Source organism: Osmerus eperlanus, chromosome 26 (genome assembly GCF_963692335.1).
Source record: "Osmerus eperlanus chromosome 26, fOsmEpe2.1, whole genome shotgun sequence".
In the NCBI taxonomy this organism is placed as follows: Eukaryota; Metazoa; Chordata; class Actinopteri; order Osmeriformes; family Osmeridae; genus Osmerus; species Osmerus eperlanus.
This window is the reverse complement of record NC_085043.1, coordinates 3,435,184-3,461,076: the sequence shown is the minus strand read 5'-3', so window position 1 is coordinate 3,461,076 and position 25,893 is coordinate 3,435,184. Positions and strand designations below refer to the sequence as shown.

Sequence of the window (25,893 nt, the reverse complement as noted above, 5' to 3'; positions counted from 1 at the left end):
ATAAAACATGTTGTACATCCTCAGAAGAGGGTTACGAGTACACGCAACAAGTTTGGTGTGAATCCATCAAAGATTTGCTGAGATACGACCCAACTTCCTGTTTGCTGGCTTAACGGCACATTTTGATTGGCCGTACTGGGCAAACGGTTTTGAAAATCCAAAAAACATATGATGGCTTTTGTGAGGCCTGGTCTGAAGATGATCTCTGCCAAATTTGGTAAAGATTGGAAAACATTTGTAGGAGGAGTACAGAAAAAACGTTTTTTCAGTAATTCAAAATGGCGGCCGCATCAATTCGGCTGTTATCACAAGTTATCATGTGTCACACACGGGATGTCCCAAGATATCATGAGACAAAGGAATCACTTAATAAAGGCAAACGAATCAACAGTTATTGGCCAAAACACATTTTTGCATCCTGCGGCCACGCCCAGTGATCACATGACACCAAATTGTTTGGACATCCTCAGATCAGGGTTCCGAGTCATCATACCAAGTTTGGTGTTGATTACTCAAGGATTGGCTGAGATATGACCAAACTTCCTGTTTGGTGTCTTTGCTGCCGATTTTGATTGGCTGTACCGGACAAACGGTTTTGAAAATCAAAAATCTTTGGATAATTTCTGTGAGGGTTGCTCTGACGATGATGTGTTCCAATTCTGGGGAAGATTGAAGAAAAATTGTAGGAGGAGTAGGCTTTCAAAGGTTTTTGCTAAAACCGGAAATGGCGGAAAATCTATATAACCGGAAATTGACGTCATAGGGTGTGTTGAACTCGTCTCGATCCAGGGAATCCAACGGTACCTCATTTCTGAAAATCGGTCATACGGTTCAAAAGTTACGTGTGTAAACACAAGTCCAACTTTGACCAGTTGGTGGCGCTAGAGTGCTCCAATGAGAGACATGAAACTTGGTGAATATAAAGAGGGGACTGTGCTTAATGAGTGTGCCAAAATTCACAACTTTTTACCATATGGTTCTAGGGGCTGCCATAGACTCCAATGGCAGAAGAAGTGTAATAATAATAAGAAAAGGTAGAAACACTTAAGTGGCTTCGCCGCTTCGCGGCTTGGCCACCAAATATAGCTGCAAGCAGCAATGAGGTGGCCAAGCAATCGAATGACCCATAAAACATGTTTTACATCCTCAGAAGAGGGTTAAGAGTACACGCAACAAGTTTGGTGCGAATCCATCAAAGATTTGCTGAGATACGACCCAACTTCCTGTTTGCTGGCTTAACGGCACATTTTGATTTACCGTAACGGGCAAACGGTTTTGAAAATCCAAAAAACATATGATGGCTTTTGTGAGGCTTGGTCTGAAGATGATCTCTGCCAAATTTGGTGAAGATTGGAAAACATTTGTAGGAGGAGTACAGAAAAAACGTTTTTTTCAGTAATTCAAAATGGCGGCCGCATTAATTCGGCTGTTATCACAAGTTATCATGTGTCACACACGGGATGTCCCAAGATATCATGAGACAAAGGAATCACTTAATAAAGGCAAACGAATCAACAGTTATTGGCCAAAACACATTTTTGCATCCTGCGGCCACGCCCAGTGATCACATGACACCAAATTGTTTGGACATCCTCAGATGAGGGTTCCGAGTCATCATACCAAGTTTGGTGTTGATTTCTCAAGGATTGGCTGAGATATGACCCAACTTCCTGTTTGGTGTCTTTGCTGCCGATTTTGATTGGCTGTACCGGACAAACGGTTTTGAAAATCAAAAATCTTTGGATAATTTCTGTGAGGGTTGCTCTGACGATGATGTGTGCCAATTCTGGGGAAGATTAAAGAAAAATTGTAGGAGGAGTAGGCTTTCAAAGGTTTTCGATAAAACCGGAAATGGCGGAAAATCTATATAACCGGAAATTGACGTCATAGGGTGTGTTGAACTCGTCTTGACCCAGGGAATCCAATGGTACCTCATTTTTGAAAATCGGTTATACGGTTCAAAAGTTACGTGTGTAAACACAAGTCCAACTTTGACTAGTTGGTGGCGCTAAAGTGCTCCAATGAGAGACATGAAACTTGGTGAATATAAAGAGGGGACTGTGCTTCATGAGTGTGCCAAAATTCACAACTTTTTACCATATGGTTCTAGGGGCTGCCATAGACTCCAATGGCAGAAGAAGTGTAATAATAAATATAGCTGCAAGCAGCAATGAGGTGGCCAAGCAATCGAATGACCCATAAAACATGTTGTACATCCTCAGAAGAGGGTTACGAGTACACGCAACAAGTTTGGTGCGAATCCATCAAAGATTTGCTGAGATACGACCCAACTTCCTGTTTGCTGGCTTAACGGCACATTTTGATTGGCCGTACCGGGCAAACGGTTTTGAAAATCCAAAAAACGTATGATGGCTTTTGTGAGGCTTGGTCTGAAGATGATCTCTGCCAAATGTGGTGAAGATTGGAAAACATTTGTAGGAGGAGTACAGAAAAAACTTTTTTCAGTAATTCAAAATGGCGGCCGCATCAATTCGGCTGTTATCACAAGTTATCATGTGTCACACACGGGATGTCCCAAGATATCATGAGACAAAGGAATCACTTAATAAAGGCAAACGAATCAACAGTTATTGGCCAAAACACATTTTTGCATCCTGCGGCCACGCCCAGTGATCACATGACACCAAATTGTTTGGACATCCTCAGATGAGGGTTCCGAGTCATCATACCAAGTTTGGTGTTGATTTCTCAAGGATTGGCTGAGATATGACCCAACTTCCTGTTTGGTGTCTTTGCTGCCGATTTTGATTGGCTGTACCGGACAAACGGTTTTGAAAATCAAAAATCTTTGGATAACTTCTGTGAGGGTTGCTCTGACGATGATGTGTGCCAATTCTGGGGAAGATTAAAGAAGAATTGTAGGAGGAGTAGGCTTTCAAAAGTTTTCGATAAAACCGGAAATGGCGGAAAATCTATATAACCGTAAATTGACGTCATAGGGTGTGTTGAACTCGTCTTGACCCAGGGAATCCAATGGTACCTCATTTTGGAAAATCGGTCATACGGTTTAAAAGTTACGTGTGTAAACACAAGTCCAACTTTGACCCGTTGGTGGCGCTAGAGTGCTCCAATGGGAGACATGAAACTTGGTGAATATAAAGAGGGGACTGTGCTTATTGAGTGTGCCAAATTTCACAACTTTTTACCATACGGTTCTAGGGGCTGCCATAGACTCCAATGGCAGAAGAAGTGTAATAATAATAAGAAAAGGTAGAAACACTTAAGTGGCTTCGCCGCTTCGCGGCTTGGCCACCAATAAGAAAAGGTAGAAACACTTAAGTGGCTTCGCCGCTTGGCCACCAAATATAGCTGCAAGCAGCAATGAGGTGGCCAAGCAGTCGAATGACCCATAAAACATGTTGTACATCCTCAGAAGAGGGTTACGAGTACACGCAACAAGTTTGGTGTGAATCCATCAAAGATTTGCTGAGATACGACCCAACTTCCTGTTTGCTGGCTTAACGGCACATTTTGATTGGCCGTACTGGGCAAACGGTTTTGAAAATCCAAAAAACATATGATGGCTTTTGTGAGGCCTGGTCTGAAGATGATCTCTGCCAAATTTGGTAAAGATTGGAAAACATTTGTAGGAGGAGTACAGAAAAAACGTTTTTTCAGTAATTCAAAATGGCGGCCGCATCAATTCGGCTGTTATCACAAGTTATCATGTGTCACACACGGGATGTCCCAAGATATCATGAGACAAAGGAATCACTTAATAAAGGCAAACGAATCAACAGTTATTGGCCAAAACACATTTTTGCATCCTGCGGCCACGCCCAGTGATCACATGACACCAAATTGTTTGGACATCCTCAGATCAGGGTTCCGAGTCATCATACCAAGTTTGGTGTTGATTACTCAAGGATTGGCTGAGATATGACCAAACTTCCTGTTTGGTGTCTTTGCTGCCGATTTTGATTGGCTGTACCGGACAAACGGTTTTGAAAATCAAAAATCTTTGGATAATTTCTGTGAGGGTTGCTCTGACGATAATGTGTGCCAATTCTGGGGAAGATTAAAGAAGAATTGTAGGAGGAGTAGGCTTTCAAAGGTTTTCGATAAAACCGGAAATGGCGGAAAATCTATATAACCGGAAATTGACGTCATAGGGTGTGTTGAACTCGTCTTGACCCAGGGAATCCAATGGTACCTCATTTTTGAAAATCGGTCATACGGTTCAAAAGTTACGTGTGTAAACACAAGTCCAACTTTGACCCGTTGGTGGCGCTAGAGTGCTCCAATGGGAGACATGAAACTTGGTGAATATAAAGAGGGGACTGTGCTTAATGAGTGTGCCAAATTTCACAACTTTTTACCATACGGTTCTAGGGGCTGCCATAGACTCCAATGGCAGAAGAAGTGTAATAATAATAAGAAAAGGTAGAAACACTTAAGTGGCTTCGCCGCTTCGCTGCTTGGCCCCTAATAATAATAATAATAATACTAACAATAACAATAGGTGCCTCGCAGCTTCGCTGCTTGGCCCCTAAATATAGCTGCAAGCAGCAATGGAGGGGCCAAGCAGTCCAGAGCAGGACATGGCCTCCATAGCACTTGCGCAACAATTAAGTCACAACAACCTGTTGCACTCATGCAACACACCAAGTTTGGTTGAAATATATGTTTGCGTTCAAGAGTACTGAGAGTTCAAAGTTATTTTTCTGGTATAACACCGCAGGCCTCCTCTGCTCCTCATGGGAACGATGGAACTCAAGTCTGGTGACAATCGCGCAAATGGTTGCTGAGATATGCTCTTCGCTGCTTGGCCCCTAAAAAGAAAAGGTAGAAACACTTAAGTGGCTTCGCCGCTTCGCGGCTTGGCCACCAATAATACCAACAATTACAATAGGGTTCCTCCTGACGGAGGAATCCTAATAATAATAAGAATACTAACAAAAACAATAGGTTCCCTCCTACCGGAGGAACCCTAATAATAATAATAAGAATACTAACAAAAACAATAGGTTCCCTCCTACAGGAGGAACCCTAATAAGAATAAGAATACTAACAAAAACAATAGGTTCCCTCCTACCGGAGGAAAACTAATAATACCAACAATTCCAATAGGGTTCCTCCTGACGGAGGAATCCTAATTATGCACTGTTTGCCCATGTTAACAAAAACATTCAAAAGACTTGTAATACATTTTTTGTTCGTCTTAATGTAAGTAATCTACTCAGTAATTTTCATTTCATTTTTTGGTGATATCTAAAGGTTAAAAACTTTAGCCTATTCACATGAGAAAAAGAATGAATAGGCTATATTTGGGTCTTTTTCGAAACTTTGCCCTAATGGAAATCTACTGGCTTTTCTTTCCCTTACTCAGGACATATTGAGGATACAAAATCAGTTGAGTTTGCTTCTGTTACAATTTGTCGTAGGTTTACCCCCATTTAAATGACTGGACTAACATTATAAGTGTGCAAGATATTACCATATTAAAACAATATGACTATGAATACATTGAACTCGTTTTTTTTCTAGAGAACCATATCTTGGTCACATAGCAGCATCACTCAGATGCTGGTGTAGTAATATGGCTATAAGCCTTATATTTAACAGTTAATAATATATATATATATATATATATATATATATATATATATATAACTGTTTTATATAAGGCTATATGAACTGTTTAAGAAAAAGCTTTTGTTTTATGATAGATGCAAAAATTGGCTTTACAAGCTGTGTATTGCACAGATCATAACTGTTACCAAGCATTAATATGATTCTGTATAACAAGGCTTTTTCTCCTTGTATAACAACACATCTTACCTTGAAGGCATAGTAAAATGGAAACCAGTAGAGGAAAATATCTGAGAAGAATTCACCCAGACTGAAGATTCCGTAGACCACCCAATACGTCAACCATTTTGTGTCATCCTCTTTGTTTTCGCTTTCAATGGCTTTAATTCTACAAAGAAATGGTAGAAACAGCAACCAAAACTGTGTTATTTTTACACTAAATTCTGGGTAGTCTACATTGCTACAGGCACCAGTCACACTCGCTAATTGCAAGCAAATTTTGCCACTCTGTCATTGAGCGACAATCAAATGGTGTCCATGTTCATCTCTTTCCACCATTCCTTTATGTTGTCAAATGTTCCTAGCTATCAAAGAACATATAGTTAGTAAGCTATTACTACATTTGTATAAACAGCATGAACATCTATCCAATGCTATCCAATTACATCCAGAGACTTTTGGTCTGTACCCGTTGATAACTCCCCATGGAAATCAAAATGAACTGAGAGGTTTCAGACTATAACAGATTTGCCTCCTTTTAAGGTTTTATGAAAATTATTTAAAGTGTCCGTTCTGTTTATATATTCTGTGTCGTGAAGAAGTGTGCTGCATGGCAGGGCACTGGTCTCATACATTGTCCACAGACATACTTGATAAAGGAACCAACATGTCATTTTGTAATTTGGGGGAACAATCCTTTTAAGTGACTGAAGATGAATATGTTCCCTGTCTGGATTGGATGGGGTGGTAAAGTGTCTGTCGTAGCTGCTCTGGATCCCTGTGTTTTGCCTGTCTGACCCATCAATTAATTGGTGGCGAAGCGGCGAAGCCACCTTTAGTGTTTCTACCTATTCTTATTATTGGGTGTGCTTTGCCTTCGGCAAGGGCAAAAGCAAAAGTTTCGTCTTGGTAGCGATTGAGTTGCTTGTATTTTTATTCACGTTGCGTTGCACGGTTTAAGTAGAAATTAAGTTTTTGTGGCGAAAAGTGAAGCTAACGGTGGCTAACTTGCTAGCCACAGTCAATGACGCTACTTACGTCAAGAAAACTCGCGTGACTACCTCTAGCAGAACATTAGTTTAGCAGCTTGTTAACTTCTGGGAGATAGCTAGGCTAACTGCTTTACTGCAAGGCAGCTGCAGAAACACCACAAGCAAAGAGGCCAGGGTGATAACTATTTACTCATTTTACTTTGTGATGTGAAACACAATTGTGAAATGTAATGTACAATATTAGCTGATATTATTAAGGAAGTAGGCCCACATCTACTTTCGGAAACGGTAGTCTACTATTTCACTGAAGCATTAGCATCATGACATTAGCCTCTGTTGCCCGGGCAACACATACTACAGTGGTCTATGATGCATCTATTTTCAATCGTTAAAATAAACATTCCTCACAAATACATTTTCGTTGTAGGATTTATTATGACATTACATTACAAGTAAACGATTTGTTGGTGAAATTATCATTACCTGTGGTTTCAAACCAGTGTTGCTCACTGCAACGCTGTAGCCTACGCGAGACACTACAAAAACATCTACACACCTGTTTAGGAAGTCAAACGGCGACAGAACATGTTTGGCACTCCCCTTACTTAAATCAAAAGTCTATCTAACTTCTAACCTGAACTTCATTGCCACAGCCTAAACTTTGTCAATCTGTTCATGAAAATAATTAATTTCAGCCTAAACCGTACAACGGAACGTTAAATCCAATTCAACCAACGCAATTGCCACCAAGATGAACACAGCAGTAGTCTCGTACTGTACTGTAGTAGTACAATTTACCGGGGGCATCTTCTCCACACAGGGCTATATCGCATTTTGCGTTGTTACTGACAATGATCGCTACCAGTGAGCTTTTTATGAAAGCGATTTTTCACTAATTAAAGTGCCATCACTTTTAAAATGGAAATTGTTTTCGTGGCCTGTAGCGCCACCTATGGGCCTGACCATTTGTGGTGTTACGTGTGGCCTATAGTTTCAGTGTGCCAAAATGTGGAAAACTTTTTACCAATGGGATACCAAATCAGAAATGCAATACCACCAAGATCCACAAGGGCCTTTGCTTCAAGCCAAGGAGTGGTTGGGGCTAGGGGTGGGGGCTAGGCCACCCTTTCCAGAAAGCCTTGGATGTGTGTGTGACTCCCCAAGCTTGCGTGTGTGTCTGAGGCCTAGATGAGTCAGTGAAGATTTGGTGCCCGCGCGCGTAAGGGGAGGGAGGCAGACTTCCAGACATTTTGGCCTGATGGGGTCAAAATGCCATCCTTTTGAAATTGACAACTTTGAGGTGTGGTCTATAGGGCCACCTATGCTCTGGCCCATGCTTTTTTATAAGTGTAAGTCTAGTCTTTAGTTTCACTATGCAAAAGAAAGGGAAAACATGACCAAGCTGTGTTTGGTTGATTAAACTTCACCGGCGGATGTTTAAAAGGCAAAAAGTGACGTTTGGATTGTTAGCGATTAGAAGGTGTATTATCAGGGTGGTTTCATCCTTGTCATTTGATTCCATTGAGTTTCAGAGGGTCACAGACAACTTTGACATCTAAACGTCCAGTGTTTGATGTATCCAGTGGCTGATGTGTTGATAGAGTTGTGCTAAATTGATTGGGATGTTGGCCTGTGTGGAAACACTAAGGGAAAACATGACATAAAAACATGCACAAATGTACACTTTGTACAAGTATTGTGTGCAGTAAAATGTGTAATAGGTGAACAATGCTTAGCACTAATCTGATGAGGTGTTTCATGAAGAGAATGCGTAAGAAATGTTCTGTAAAGGTTGATTACCGATGATTATTAGTGGTGTCTTGCTTCCAACTCTTTTTTTAGACAACCCATTCATTTAGAGCAGATACACATCTAAAACATGCAAGCTAGTAGACCCTAAAATTCGGATTGAGAGAGGTTGATGTAGAGGGAGTATAACTTAGCTGACAAACTTGAATGAGTATTTAATTTGTTTGATGTGCAAGGCAACTAAACACCTCTTTATGGGAAAATTAAAAAGTAAAAACAAACATTATGGAGATCCATAATTACTGAAGAGCTCTGGCAGTAGTGCAATGATTTGAAAATGGTTTACTACATCAGAACTTGATGACTAACTCGTTGTTTTAATTAGATTGAGTAAAAAATAAAGAAGCCAATGACAAAAGGCTCTCACAAGCAAGTTAGCAATGGATAGTAGCTTACTTGTGCTTTCCAATCATTTTCTAGTTTTGATAGCTGTTATCAAGACTTGTCCTGTTTAAAAAGCATCAAACTCCAGTCTGCTGTTTTTATGCCTTGGTTCTATGAGAAGCCTTTCAAAAATCTGTAAGTCACATTCACTGTTTACCATTCTCCTTAGAAATTGAGGCAAACTGACCATCAACATCCTCAAACACCTGAATGGCATCCATGGGCTCATAACTGCTCATCTCTAAATGTAACAGTGTTTCCTCCGTATACATGTAAACACCACTGTGATTTCCCCACTGTGATTTCCCACACTGACAATAAGACCTACATTTGTCTAACATAACTCTTACAATAACTTTGACCAGTGCATTAAGACAAGCATCGTATTGACAGTGTGGGAAATACCGTTTACATGTACACAGGGTGTAATGTATTGTGCTATAACATGTATATTACATAATGATGTAATTGGTATGTGGATACAAGAAAGTATGTATGTGATATGTAATAAGATGGCTCAATAAAAGAAGTCAAGTTCTGTTGTCGTCTGGCTCATGAAACTGTTCTGACAGTAGCCTATGGCCAATATTCTCAACAGGAGATTGAGAGTAATAGCCCAAAAAAGAACGTGGCAGCAATTGAAAATTGTACGATAAAATTCAAAACACTGAAGAAGGCCATGGTTAATTGCACTTGATGTGGGCTAATAATGTTTTAGTCCACATCTTGAACAAAATTAATAAATTACTTCAAAATAACTTTGCCACGCACATTTATTAACTGATAGGCTAAATGCTGAGCTTTAAGATAAAAGGGAAGATAACCATGACTAAAATGGGAAATCACTGAAATAAGTAATATTGCACAGATCCAGCACAAACATTCAAATCAGAAGGTGACCCAAACTGTAGCACACTTTGCTTGGCAGAACAGTCATTTAAAATTGCTCAGCATGACTAAGAATATATCATTATTATATTACGCGTGCATATTTAATCCAAATCCAATTATTACTATTCTGGCTGATAGTGTATGGACAGCTGCCCAATATTTCCAATTAACAGTCTGCCTCCACAGATCCAGAGTGGGCTTGGAAAGTGGCAGACTGTGGCTGTTTATTCCCTTTGTGTGTATTGGAACAAAACAAAAAAAGGGAGGAAAAAAAGCAAATTGGACATAATGTCACAAAATTCCAAAAATGGGCTGGTCAAAATTCTTGGCACCCTTTCAAAATTGTGGATAAATAAGATTGTTTCAAGCATGTGATGCTCCTTTAAACTCACCTGGGGCAAGTAACAGGTGTGGGCAATATAAAAATCACACCTGAAAGCAGATATAAAGGAGAGAAGTTCACATAGGCTTTGCATTGTGTGTGCCACACTAAGCATGAAAGGTTGCAACGCAGGATAGTCCGGATGGTGGCAGCCAAGTAGCCAAGCAGCCCCAAACAAGTTCCAAAGAAATTCAAGCTGTCCTGCAGGCTCAGGGAGCATCAGTGTCAGCGCGAACTATCCGTCGACATTTAAATGAAATGAAACGCTATGGCAGGAGACCCAGGAGGACCCCACTGCTGACACAGAGACACATAAAAGCAAGACTACAGTTTGCCAAAATGTACTTGAGTAAGCCAAAATCCTTCTGGGAAAACGTCTTGTGGACAGATGAGACCAAGATAGAGCTTTTTGGTAAAGCACATCATTCTACTGTTTACTGAAAATGGAATGAGGCCTACAAAGAAAAGAACACAGTACCTACAGTGAAATATGGTGGAGGTTCAATTATGTTTTGGGGTTGTTTTGCTGCCTCTGGCACTGGGTGCCTTGACTGTGTGCAAGGCATCATGAAATCTGAGGATTACCAAAGGATTTTGGGTCGCACTGTACAGCCCAGTGTCAGAAAGCTGGGTTTGCGTCCGAGATCTTGGGTCTTCCAGCAGGACAATGACCCCAAACATATGTCAAAAAGCACCCAGAAATGGATGGCGACAAAGCGCTGGAGAGTTCTAAAGTGGCCAGCAAAGAGTCCAGATCTAAATCCAATTGAACACCTGTGGAGAGATTTTAAAATTGCTGTTGGGAAAAGGCACCCTTCCAATAAGAGATACCTGGAGCAGTTTGCAAAGTAAGAGTGGTCCAAAATTCCAGATGAGTGGTAAGAACCTTATTGATGGTTATAGGAAGCGACTGATTTCAGTTATTTTTTCCAAAGGGTGTGCAACCAAATATTAAGTTAAGGGTGGCAAGAATTTTGACCAGCCCATTTTGGGAGTTTTGTGTGACATTATGTCCAATTTGCTTTTTTTCCTCCCTTTTTTTGTTTTTTTCCAATACACACAAAGGGAATAAACGTGTATAGCAAAACGTGTTACTGCAATACTTTTTCTGAGAAATACTTGATTTTCTGGAAAGATTTCTGGGGTGCCAACAATTTCGGCCATGACTGTATACTGGTCAGGGAAGCATTACTTCTGTCTATGAAGACCCTTGGGGCTGGTGGGATAAACGCTCTTTGTGTAATCTGAGCACCTTCATCCACAGGGTTGTCAAAGAACGCAAACGCCATAATTGATTGTAACTTGTCTAGACGCTCTGCTTAGTTTCTAAGGCCTTATTTTATGTCAATTAACCAATGGCTTTTGAAAACATTACATTATTTCTTAACGTGTTTATTTAAATTAATACATTCTGTAACACTTGATTTCGATGGAAACTGTTTCAACAGATATGCAGTTGTGCATTCAACTGTCTCTAGACTTTCAGGTGCATTTCAAGTGTTGATCTACAGATTTTACTCAATGTGTCTGCTGACTTTCAAAGCTTGTTTTCAACAGGTCATAAACCAATATTCAACTAACTGTCTGTAGATTGTGTGTTGCATTTTGATTGTCCAACTGTTGGAACACTATAAGCTGTAAGCAGCTACTCAGTATCATGTAAACAATGTATCAGTTGACATTCTACACAGTTTCAACAGACAAGTACCATACATTCAACTAACTGTCTGTAGATTATCATATGCATTTCAAGGGTTGATCTACAGACTTTACAAAATGTCTGCTGACTTTCAAGGTTTTTTAACCAATATTCAACTAATTGTCAATTAACTGATACGTTTACTATCTGTTGATAATGTATTGATTCTCAACTAAAGATAATGTGCTTCTCTTTTTGATTATTTACAAACTATTAGTAGGCATTCTCCACTAAATGTTTGTAGACGTGTTTTAGGACCATCCAATTAAAGTGAAAACCCGTTGGGTGTAGTAGAATGCCTATAAACTATCAACAGAACCGTTTGTACATAAAGAGGAAAGTTTTGATAAACTGATCACTAAAACTGGTTAATTAAAGTCAAGGCTATAAAGTACAGTAAAACAAACATGAAAGGCAGCAAATGAAAGAAAAAAAGCTTATTTATTTGTACTTTTATTTACACACATTTTGGTCAATACCTGACCAAAAATAAAACATAAATACAATCATCACACTTTCTTTTTTGTACAGTTACAGTAACAATTTACAAAAGAACAGAACATACTGCCAACTGTTAGAAACACTAAGCTTGTGTCACCCCCTAAGCTTGTTCATGAACTTGAACAAGCATTTAGTATTTTACAGTAAAGGGGATGAGCTCTTTGTTGCTTTTCATCTTGATTACCTTTTCTGCTAATTCGCCAACTATTCACCACTTTTGTGTAATAAATCCTCTCCTTCCGTATCCCCCCTCCGTGCTTTTGCTCGGGTGCAATGAGTGGTACCCTGCATACTGCCAGACTTGCTAGGCGAGGGGCGTTGTGTTCAATGGAACATGCGTACCTGCTCAAATATATTTTGTTGATGCTGAAAAAGGCATATTTTGTTGATGCGCATTAATGCGTTCTATTTGAAAATCCACGTCGATTTTCGTCGAAAATCTGCGCCCGCGTATTACGTTTGGGCCTGGCTATAGCCAGAGAATGCAGTAGCCTACCGGACAACCCAAAAATTGAAAACTGGCGCACTTTTATGTTATTGGCTGACTATATCACGAGACACAGAGATGGCATCCCCTGAGCATAGTTGACACGTGACTACATTACAAATTCACAAATCAAAAGCACAAAATAAAAAAATAAAAACACGTGCTGAACTTTTGTTCGTCGAGATGGTAAGTGTAACTTTTTGGGGAAACATTCTTTTTTTTAAGCAGTCCTTGTTACTTGCATGTGAACCAATATTTGTACTTAACTTTAGCCAACAAATTACAGGGTTCTCAAGCCTCACGCATTGACCGTGAGACACGCATTTCAGCCCGTTCACACGCTCTCACGCATTGACCGTGAGACACACGCATTTCAGCCCGTTCACACGCTCTCACGTCACACCTAGCATTTCTCACGCTGAGAAGGTGTTACGTCCCCCCGTTATGTTTTGTGTTCCACCCACGTCACCAGGCAGGAACCATTCGGGTCGGAGAGTACGCCGCCTTTCCAGCCCGTGTCTCCGGTCTGAGGCTCGTCAGGCTCCACCCTCTCATCAGCGCGCTACCAGCTGAGGCTGGTTTCGGAATGTATAAAAAGCTGCCAATGTTCAGTTTGAGTCTCTCTCTGTTTTGGTGGGTCGAACATATCAGGACAGTCCTGTACTTGTCACTAACTGTTTTCTCTTTTTACCTCCCATAGGACAAACTCTGTTAGACGCGTTAGGCGAGGTCTGGGCGGACCACCCTCTGTGTTTTGGCCAGGGCGCCTTGAACGTGTGCCAGCTTAGGGTGGGTAGGCGGTCAGGAGCGTCTTCTTTTATGTTCTTTGATTTCGTTCCGTCCTGCATTGACTGGGTAAATAAAACCCTTTTCTTTCACTGTACACCTCGCCTCTGTGTCCTTGCTCGCACCCACGACTCTATGCCCTTTTCACTGTCCACTGGTTGTCGCTGAGCAGCGGGCTGTCGGTCCCCACCCTCCGGGGTGGCGTACGCAACAGAAGGCAATGCCAGCCAAGTTGTCCTGCTAACGTTGTTTTCATTAATGGTCGCACGAGTGAAGTTTTTTGGGGACCGTACGTTCGTTACGTTACTAGGTAAGTAACATAGACGCAAACACACGTGAAAGCTCGTCTCGGGGCAGGGGGGGGTACACACATGAAAAAGCTCGTCTGGGGGGGGGGGGGGGGGGGGGAGGTGGGTGGAACACACGTGAAAAAGCTTGTCTGGGGGGGGAGGGTGCAGCAAGGGTGGCAGTATGCAGGGTACCACTAATTTCACCCGAGCAAAAGCACGGAGGGGGGATACGGAAGGAGAGGATTGTTGTGTTCTGTAATACTGTAATGGTGCTACCACTAGGAGGCACTGTTCCGAAATGAATGCTAGTTAGTTTACGTACATGGGGGCAGAAGAACAGTCAACCGCCATGCGACTAGTTATGTACCTTCACGCTGCTGAAGTTTCTGAGTAAAGAGTTGTAACGTAATCCTGCTTGTCATTACTCTGAAGCTACACTAACGCTACACCACAAATTGGCGACGAGGATTCTTCTGCAAATCTGACAAGATGTCTGTACACGTTCCTGCACCTGCAATGTTTTTGCCTTGTCCGGGAGAGCCTTCCATACCGTTCGAGACTTGGCTACGGATGTTCGACAACTACATGCTAGTGATAAATGCAACTGGCAATGCTTGGCCAACAACCCGCAAGAGAGCTAGCGTCACTGTGTCCAATCCCGACCGTTTTTTAGCTAACATTCTGATAAAATGCCACTTCAAATATTGATCAAAATAATCGTATCACGTTTTCAGCTGATTTACTGATTTCACGTTAAGCTTTAACTTCTTACCTTTCGAGCTAAATATTGTTTAAAAATTTAGAGTTAGCTTAGCCTTTACTAGAGCCGGTCAAAAGACGCTGGCGCCGGTAAATTAGCTGTGCGCTACCCTTGTCCAAACCCGACCGCACTTCTAAACACTGGCCGCTGCTGTTTTTCTGGGGATACTAACTTGATCCAGGGTCACCAAACTGACCATCAATGCTGTCAACATAGCCGGGGACGTAGTTATGTCCTCCACAATAAGATATCACGCTTCAACATCTCCAAACTATGCGATAAAATCTCAATTTGACTGTATACCACCACCTGCTGGATGTTTTGTTGAACTCTTCTCAAAGTTTGCTAGACCCCATCCCTTCCTCCCCTCGACTACAGATCACGTCACACATGATCGTTTATTTTCATTGGCAAGACAAAGTAGTGTTAAGCTAGCATTGAAATACACTCACATGCTAACCCATAGTAGCAGTACGATGACAACACAGACACACTTGTCAGAGTAAAGATCGTCGCCCAAGCGTCGCCGAGTGGTCTTTCGGCCAAAGTAACTTTCCAATATTATTTAGACATGTAAACGTCCATTTATGTTCATGAAATTTTACACGTAGATTGTTTGGTATGCCTAAAATAATACTACTTACACTTTGCTGGCGATAGCAAAAGAAAATGCTGGCAAAAAGACCGGAAACTGAGTGTCCAAACCCCGTTCGGGTTTGGACAATAGTAGTTTACAGCGGTCGGGATTGGACACAGTGACGTTACTTTACTGCCTTGGCGCCGAAGGACAGAGGATTTTTTACACACTGCCCGACTCAGGTACAAGTTTAGAACAGGCTGTAGCAGCACTGCAAAAACACTTTATTCCTAAAGTTAACGTCGTAGTGGAGCGACATATGTTCCGAAAGCGTTCTCAACTACCACATGAGACGGTAGCTCAGTACATAACTGCCCTTTGCGCGCTTTCTGTGAAATGTGACTTTAAGGACAATGCAGACGAGATGCTTCGAGATCAACTGCTGGAACACTTGCGAAATGACAAAATAAGAGAAAGACTGTTATTAGAACCTGATTTGACTCTAGAGAAAGCCACCACGCTGGCGATACAGATGGAAGCTGCTGCTGAGCAAGTTAACAAGATGAAAACGGATGGCAATAGCGCTCAAGTGCAGGCTATACAACCCAAGCCCCACATGCAATATAAAACGAACTTTCGTCCAGCTACTTCTCATGCTGCTTCCCATACTGATGGTGCTATGCCAACCTCTTCACTGCACAATTCCTGTTTCAGATGTGGCTCAGACAAGCATTTAGCAAATTCTTCTCAGTGTCCTGCAGCTAGAGCACAATGCAAATCGTGCAATAAAAGAGGACATTTTGCACGGGTGTGCCGTTCAGCACCACAGAGCAATGTGCATGAGCTACAGCTACCCGATGTGACCATACTGTACCTTGATAATTCTGCCCATGCACCAAAGAGACTGCTGTGCGATGTTATCGTTTCCACTACTACTACCCCTGCTAAGGCCATGCAGCTGGTCGTGGATACAGGTTCTGCCGTGTCTATATTGCCACACCACATCTACCAGAAATCCTTCAGTGACACTCCGCTGTCTGCAGCTTCTACCAGGCTGGTGACCTACACAAGAGATAACATTCCTGTGCTGGGATGTCTGCATGCTAAAGTACAGATGGACAACACCTCTACAGCAGCTACTTTCTTCGTTGTGGAGAGAGGGACAGCACTGTTAGGTATGGACTTATTCACTGCCTTGGACCTTTGCATCCGAGGGGATACTGTCCTCACCTCAGCTTCAGTGCCACCCACACCGGTGATGTCCACAAACACCGCAACACATACAGATACCAATACCCCTGGGATTGGGTGTGCTAAGACTTTTGTGCATAAAGTGAAACTTGATCCTACCATCAGACCGGTGCGCCAGAAGCTGCGGCGCTTGCCTTTTGCCGTTAGAGAAAGCGGCTCTGCCGAGCTGAATTGCCTGTTGAATGCAGGCGTCATAGAGAAGATCGATGCCTCTGCCTGGGTGTCCCCCATTGTGGTCACAGCAAAGAAAAATGGTGGAATCCGGATGTGTACTGATCTCCGGGAACCGAACAAGGCGGTGGTCATCGACAGCTATCCGCTGCCCCACATCGACGAACTGCTTGCCAACCTGCGAGGTGCTAAGGTATTTTCTACCATTGATCTTGCCAATGCATACTACCAGTTACCCCTCCATGAGGACAGTAGAGACATTACAGCCTTCATTACACACGAGGGGCTCTTCAGATTTCGCAGGGTGCCCTATGGCTTAGCGTCCGCACCCTCTGCTTTCCAAAAAATGATGGCAACAATTCTACAAGGTGTACCTGGCGTTCAAAACTACCTTGATGACCTGATAATTTATGGTGCCACGCCTACTGCACATGACCATAACCTCGAAACTGTCCTGCTGAAACTAAAAGAGGCAGGCTTAGTGCTGAACGACAACAAGTGTAATTTCAATCAGACTTTACTGCGCTTCCTTGGTCACGTAATCTCTGCTGAGGGGATCCTGCCTGACCAAGAACACATTGATGCAGTTCTAAATGCCCCGGCCCCATCTGATGCAGCTACCTTGAGGTCTTTCTTGGGCCTTGTGTCTTGGTACTCTAAATTTCTACCCAACTTTGCTACAGTTGTTGCCCTATGCGTGAGTGTGCCAAAGAAACAGAAACGGACTGAAGCTGCTCAAAGCAGTTTTGAAGTTTTTTTTTAAGTTAAGCAGCTCCTGATAGCTAGTCCAGCGCTTGCCCTTTATGACGCCACACTCCGCTCAGTGATCTCTACAGATGCGAGTGACTACGGATTGGGTGCTGTGTTTGCCCAAACACAGCCTGATGGCACGGAGAAACCAGTGTCATTCGCTTCCCGCACCCTGACTGCAACAGAGCGCAAATACTCAATAGTGGAAAAGGAAGCGTTGGCATGTGTGTGGGCTACAGAAAAATGGAGGACATACTTATGGGGCCATCGTTTTACTCTGCGCACAGACCACCAGGCCACTTTCCACTGGGAACTGATACACATGCAAACAGCAACACTCTACCTCACTCACAGGACTCTACACCCACTCCTACAGACCATTCACGCACCAGAGTCAAACCTATGTGGCATCAGGACTATGTTGTTTATTGACTTGATTTACTTACATTAGAGCCTTTCCTTTTACTCTACCTGGCTAATGTAACTGTATGTTCTTGGAGAGATATAATTCCATTTTCCCAATGATACTATTGCTATTCTAGGTTTGTTTATTTTATATTACAGGGTAATGCATTTTCGGGACATGCCAATGTAGTTAACACTAAAATATGCTTTGTGCACTTGATCATTGGTAGGAATGACCGTTACCACTTTTTGAATTGTCATCCTATGTTGGATCCTATTTACCTCTTTTAGTTTAGTGCTGAAGTAAGTAAGAGTATTCTTTTACAGAAAGAGGAGATGTTGTGTTCTGTAATACTGTTCTATATGGTGCTACCACTAGGAGGCACTGTTCCGAAATGAATGCTAGTTAGTTTACGTACATGGGGGCAGAAGAACAGTCAACCACCATGCGACTAGTTATGTACCTTCATGCTGCTGAAGTTTGAGTAAAGCGTTGTAACGTAATCCTGCTTGTCATTACTCTGAAGCTACACTAACGCTACACCACAAGGATTTATTACACAAAAGTGGTAAATAGTGGGCGAATTAGCAGTAAGGGAAATCAAGATGAAAAGCAACAAAGAGCTCATCCCTTTTACTGTAAAACACTAAATGCTTGTAACAAGCTTCAAGTTCATGAACAAGATTAGGGGGTGATGTAGTGTTTCTAACAGTTGGCAGTATGTTCTGTTCTTCTGTAAATTGTTACTGTAACTGTAAAAAAAAGAAACGTTGCCAGTGTGGTGATTGTATTTATGTTTTATTTTTGGTCAGGTATTGACAAATGTGTAAAAAAATAAATAAAGTACAAATAAAAGAGCTTTTTTTATTTGCTGCCTATCATTTTTGTTTTACTGTACTTTATAGCCTGGTATTGACTTTAGTTAACCAGTGTTAGTGATCAGTTTTGCAAAACTTTCCTCTTTATGTACAAATGGTTAATATGCGTTCTGTTGATAGTTTATAGGCATTCTACTACACTCAATGGTTTTTAACTTTAATTGGATGGTCCTAAAACACGTCTACAAACATTTAGTGGAGAATGCCTATTAATAGTTAGTAAATAATCAAGAAGAGAAGCACATTATCTTTAGTTGAGAATCAATGCATTATCAACAAATAGTAAACGTATCAGTTAACTGACAATTAGTTGAATGTTGGTTAAAAAAACCTTGAAAGTCAGCAGACATTTTGTAAAATCTGTAGATCAACACTTGAAATGCACCTGATAGTCAACAGACAGTTAGTTGAATACATGGTACTTGTCTGTTGAAACTGTTGAACGTCAACTGATACATTGATAACATGCGACTGAGTAGCTACTTGCAGCTTATAATGTGCCAACAGATGGACTATCAAAATGCAACACACAATCTACCAACAATTACTTCAATATTGGTTTATGGGTTAGGGTTAGGGTTAGACCTGTTGAAAACAAGCTTTGAAAGTCAGCAGACACATTCAGTAAAATCTGTAGATCAACACTTGAAATGCACCTGATAATCTACAGTTAGTTGAATGCATAACTACATATCTGTTGAAACCGTTTTGTTGAATGTAAACTGATACATTGTTGATATGCTACTGAGTAGTTACTGATAACCTATAGTGTGTCAACAGACGGACCATCAAAATAAAGTGTTACCATTCTTTGGAGATGAAGTAAACATGTAAATTCATTCATGTCCGCACTTCAAAAAGTCTGCACTTATGTTTCCGAACAAAGTGCTTTGCGCGCAGGAATTTACTCGACGGAACTGTCTTTTGACATTGTGTTTCTGCATGTTTGAGATTATTTGCAACACATCTTAGTTTAGCTCGACTTTTAGCCTGACACGGAGCAGACTAGTTCCGAAGTATAAGTTACCTTGGTTACGTAGCTAGAACTAGAATAAGCCACCTTAATGGAACGGAACTCTCGCTGAAGTAAGCGAGACTTGGCGAAATATACTACCGTTCAAAAGTTTGGGGTCACTTAAAACTGTCCTTATTTTTCAAAGAAAAGCACTGTTTTTTTCAATGAAGATAACGTTAAATTAATCAGAAATACACTATACATTGTTAATGTGGTAAATGACTATTCTAGGGGGAAACGTCTGGTTTTTAATGAAATATCTACATAAATGTATAGAGGCCCATTTCCAGCAACTATTACTGTATGTGTTCAAATGGTACATTGTGTTAGCTAATTGCCTTAGAAAACTAATGGATGATTAGAAGGATTAGAATTAGAATGCCAAAGGTCTGCAATGTTGTAATTGCTGCAAATGAAGCATTATTTGACGAAAGCAAAGTTTGAAGAACAAAATTTATATTTCAAATAAAAATAATTATTTCTAATAATAATAATTAACCTTGTAAATGTCTTGACTATATTTTCTATTCATTTTGAAAGTTATTTGATAAATAAAAGTGTGAGTTTTCATGGAAAACACGAAATTGTCTGGGTGACCTAAAGAATGTATAATACATTACAACACATATTCTAGAACTGTAATCACCAGCTGCATATCAGGCACGGCACTAACTATAATCCCAGTTATTAATATGTGTGGCATTTTTAATCACTGAATGCATCACGGGCACTGTGCACGAGTGAATATAACAACAGGATTTATGAAGGATGCATGTCTTAAAGTTATGTATTGTGCTTATTAAAGTTATGTCTTATGAAACTTAGAAGTGTGCTCAGGCTTAAACATAGGGTCTCACTGAGTGTGGGAAGCAGGCTGTTCTCTGTGTCTCTATCTCTTCATTTTCAGAAACAACCTTGAATCTGGGTGGAGATGGCACCCGAGCAGGTGGGACGCGGAGGCAAGAACAACTCCCTGACGCACGAGAGAACAAGCTCAACCCTTTTTTGATACTTGTGTTTTCAATTGCATTGTATATTATATGCTGGGGCAGGGAAAGATAGCCAGTTGGACTTCGTGAACCAGCCCAAACTCTGTTGCGGGTAGGGAAACGTAGACAACCCCAGAGCTCTGTACTTGTTGATTTCCAACTGCTGCATTAAAGCTGATATCGGACCTCTGCGACTCCAGACCACTCTTTCTAGAACACAGATTTGTGTCATTGGATACCATCATTACATATTGGAATAGACACATAGAATTATAATCCTTCAAATGGTGACCCCGACGCTGAAAAGAGGGAGTCCAGAGGGTTCCGGCCCGACCGACGGATCGGGGGAGAGACCCATACACCGGTACGAGGAGGCAGACGTAATCGTCAGAGGCGCCTCAACAAAACAAAAAAAAAGGTAAGCAGACACCTGTTAATTCAAAGTACTGCTATTCGGAACTGAGAACCAAATTTAGACGATTACTATGTTTCATCGTACCTAGTCAAACCAACAGTGGTGGGAAATCAACCGTTTTTGTGTTTTGTCCTTGTCCAAGGGGAGGTTAGAGTCCTCTCCAGGGGTTAGAGTCCCTAAACTCGTTGTCCTTGTCCAAGGGGAGGTTAGAGTCCTCTCCAGGGGTTAGAGTCCCTAAACTCGTTGTCTTTGTCCAAGGGGAGGTTAGAGTACTCTCCAGGGGTTAGAGTCCCTAAACTCGTTGTCCTTGTCCAAGGGGAGGTTAGAGTCCTCTCCAGGGGTTAGAGTCCCTAAACTCGTTGTCTTTGTCCAAGGGGAGGTTAGAGTCCTCTCCAGGGGTTAGAGTCCCTAAACTCGTTGTCCTTGTCCAAGGGGAGGTTAGAGTCCTCTCCAGGGGTTAGAGTCCCTAAACTCGTTGTCCTTGTCCAAGGGGAGGTTAGAGTCCTCTCCAGGGGTTAGAGTCCCTAAACTCATTGTCCTTGTCCAAGGGGAGGTTAGAGTCCTCTCCAGGGGTTAGAGTCCCTAAACTCGTTGTATTTGTCCAAGGGGAGGTTAGAGTCCTCTCCAGGGGTTAGAGTCCCTGAACTCGTTGTCTTTGTCCAAGGGGAGGTTAGAGTCCTCTCCAGGGGTTAGAGTCCCTAAACTCGTTGTCTTTGTCCAAGGGGAGGTTAGAGTCCTCTCCAGGGGTTAGAGTCCCTAAACTTGTCTTTGTCCAAGGGAAGGTTTGAGTCCTCTCCAGGGGTTAGAGTCCCTGAACTCGTTGTCTTTGTCCAAGGGGAGGTTAGAGTCCTCTCCAGGGGTTAGAGTCCCTAAACTCGTCCTTGTCCAAGGGGAGGTTAGAGTCCTCTCCAGGGGTTAGAGTCCCTGAACACTGTCTATTTGTGTGGAGTCAGATTGAGTTGAATAAAAATAGAGAGGAGTGTGGTGTGTTTTTTCCTTTGACCAAGAAGTTAAAGAAATCCTGAGGAGAGATGGAGAAAGGTGGGGGCTAAAAGAGTCTGTTACGTTGAGATCTTACAAAGGTTATCCCAGAGGGTATACCCCTGGTTTATAAATTGGTTCTAATACAATTGGAAGAGTTATACTAGAGCAAAATTAAGTGAATAGACGGTAAACGCTAAACAGCTGTGTTGGTCAAAGAATGGTTTGAGGAAATGTATGTGAAGAATTATGAGGAAGCAATTGGAAAGTTACATAAAGGATTGGTTTAGAGAGGATCATGGAAGGTTATGAAATAAAACAACAACGTTTTGTGGATGTGAAGAGATGATTGGTTTAAACACTGATGTTTTGAAGAGGAAACTATGAATATACTTTGAAGGTATATGGGATAACATTTTAAGTCAAAATAGTAAAATCTAGGGTTTTTAAGAGTTTTGATAAAGGTATTAGATATAATTTGGTTAAAAATGAGAAAGAGAAAATAACTAAATGTACTTCTATTTGGAGTTTAATTGTAATTTGGTTTTAAGTTTTATTTGAGAGTTTTATCAGAGCCTGGCATACTGTTTGGGATAAACAGTTAGGCTGTGATAATGTTGTATTAATAAATGGTATTAGTGCATGAAGAGGGTTATTATAACATTCAGTTCTGAAAATAATTTGGGAAGACTCATCAAGTCTGATAAATTGTGGTTATGATGGTTTGAGCTAATTGGCTCGTTTTGAACTGCAGCAAAACGAGTTATGAAGTTCTACCTATCTGACCTTTATAGAAAATATATTTGGGAAAAATGTTTGGTTAATAACTACATTAAGAACATTATTTGGTCTATATTTCATTTAAGAAGCATACAGATTCTGGTTTGGCATAATGAAAATTGCTTTTATCATATCTTTGATAAAAAGAGCTGTGATTTGGTAAAATAGGGAATCTAAAACAATATTGGTCTTAAACTTAACTGTTTTAACAGACAGAAAAGGTTTTTTGGAGTGAAAGAAATTAGACTACCAGTTGATTTTCTAAAGAAGGGAACAAAGAAATTGTCATTTCTAGGCATGACTAATAGGAGTTGAATATCAAATGATGATGTATTGTCTTATTAGATGCTGTTACATGTGTTTGCTCAACAATAAGAAAACTGAAGGAAAATACTGCCTGGTAATTATAGATACAGTATGTTTACTATGTGAATTGAAGTCTTTCCCAGTCCTATACCAGATGCATAACACCATTTGAATTGATGTATTGGAGATCATATGTAATACCACAACTTAAACCTTTCACATAGCATGATGAAGAGGCGAATCAAATGGTTAACCAATTTTATAAAAAATGCTAACTAGAAAAGAGATGTCTTCTGCTAAATTCTGTTCCAGGTGAAGCAGTAAACCAGAGTGGAGGAGTCAAACGAGGAGATTGGGTATTGATTAAAGTTATCAATGAAAGGAGGGATCTTATGAAAACTTTAAAATATCCTGTCTTATTTCTGGTTTTTCTATTTGTTTTGAATTTAGTTTATTTTATTACAATTCTAAAAGCTTGGCTAAAGTTGTATGTATGTGGTGAAGGGGGCCTGTGAGCATGTCCAGGTCTGCCGTGGATACATGGATGTCGAATGTCCACTCTGGAGTGACGGTGGGTTTTCCCCTATAACATCATTAGGGTTTTCCCACTGTGTCCAGTGTGTCCACACCACTTGGCCATAACGCTGCATAGTCTCATCATTATTGTTGATTTGTATGTCAACATTGTGTAATCGGTAATGGGATATTTTTTAAATTTGGGTTTGTTGTCACACCTTATAAGGGTGTGAAAGGAGGGATTTATTCGAACTTTAAAAATATCCACTTTAAATCCTCAAATGGGTTCTTGATTTCAATATCTGTGTTTAATCATTGTGTTCGACTGTTCGCATCTCATTTGACTCAGTTACTGCTTGATCATGGGAGATAAGGTGATGCTGGGACTGTAACTCTTTTCTGCTTCAGGACGAGTCAGACCGGCGGGTCTGACTACCTAACCCCTGTTCTAAGGCCCCATTCCCCTGGAGACCCTGTCCCCCCCCTTCTCACTGGATGATCTACCCCTTCCCCTTGGAGACCCTGCCCCATCTGCCCCTATGCCCCATCAGACCTAGGAGTGGTCTGCCCCCCCCCTTCCCCTTGAAGACCCTGTCCCACCTGCCCCAATACATCATCAGATGTTCAGGGAAGCCTGTTGTACATTTATGGACAGGACCATTCAAGGTCATCGAGAGAACCTTGCACGCCCTAAGGGTGCTGGGGAAAGGAAGTATGTGGTACCACTGGAGCATGTGTTGTGCTGCTCCAGAATCCAGTCGTACTTTGCAGGAGTTGGTGGAGAAGGGCCAGTGAACCTTTTGCTATTGCTACGAATGTGAGAGTCCAGAAAAGAGGGTTACGACTAGGCCAAGAGTGATACTGCTTGACCACACTAGAATTGTAGAGAGCAAAGAGTGTGCTATATCAATATCAACATGATTGTTGCTGTATCCCATGTATCAGGTCCCTGTGTAACAGGATCATTGTCTCGGCTGAGGAGAACCCGACGAAGGGGTTCCAAATGCCGTTGCTGGGGCTGGCTGACCAGGACGAGGAGGCGGTGGTTGGTCCGGGCTATGTTGATTGATCTCTGGTGTTTTCAGAGATCAAAAGAGGGATTAAAGAATGTATAATACATTACAACACATATTCTAGAACTGTAATCACCAGCTGCATATCAGGCACGGCACTAACTATAATCCCAGTTATTAATATGTGTGGCATTTTTAATCACTGAATGCATCACGGGCACTGTGCACGAGTGAATATAACAACAGGATTTATGAAGGATGCATGTCTTAAAGTTATGTATTGTGCTTATTAAAGTTATGTCTTATGAAACTTAGAAGTGTGCTCAGGCTTAAACATAGGGTCTCACTGAGTGTGGGAAGCAGGCTGTTCTCTGTGTCTCTATCTCTTCATTTTCAGAAACAACCTTGAATCTGGGTGGAGATGGCACCCGAGCAGGTGGGACGCGGAGGCAAGAACAACTCCCTGACGCACGAGAGAACAAGCTCAACCCTTTTTTGATACTTGTGTTTTCAATTGCATTGTATATTATATGCTGGGGCAGGGAAAGATAGCCAGTTGGACTTCGTGAACCAGCCCAAACTCTGTTGCGGGTAGGGAAACGTAGACAACCCCAGAGCTCTGTACTTGTTGATTTCCAACTGCTACATTAACCCTTGTGTTATCTTCGGGTCATTCTGACCCATCAGTCATTGTGACCCACCGTCGTATTGCGACAAATTTACCTCATACAAAAACAAAGTGAAGCATTTTCTTTTAACTGTCGGGCTGTCTCAGACCCCCCACATTGCGATGGTTAAAAGAAAATTATTTTAATTTGTTTTTGTATTGGGTAAAATTGGGTAAACACAACGATGGTTCGTTATGAACCTTTGGGTCATGTGACCCGAAGGCAGCACGAGGGTTAAAGCTGATATTATCGGACCTCTGCGACTCCAGACAACTCTTTCTAGAACACAGATTTGTGTCATTGGATACCATCATTACATATTGGAATAGACACATAGAATTAGAATCCTTCAGACCCCAAACTTTTGAAAGGTAGTGTAAGTCTCGCTATTCCTTAAAGATCCTGTAAAGTAAATTCCATGTTT

General features: G+C 41.4%; 1 protein-coding gene across 2 annotated transcripts in view; it reads right to left on the bottom strand.

The window, feature by feature from the left end:
• reep6 (receptor accessory protein 6) overlaps positions 1–25,893 on the bottom strand; it is a 95,721-nt gene that overhangs the window by 56,173 nt on the left and 13,655 nt on the right. For both annotated transcript variants that reach the window (XM_062452703.1, XM_062452702.1), the window contains exon 3: positions 5,803–5,941. In XM_062452703.1, the coding sequence (XP_062308687.1) occupies positions 5,803–5,941 (139 nt within the window). The remainder of the gene's footprint in view (positions 1–5,802; positions 5,942–25,893) is intronic.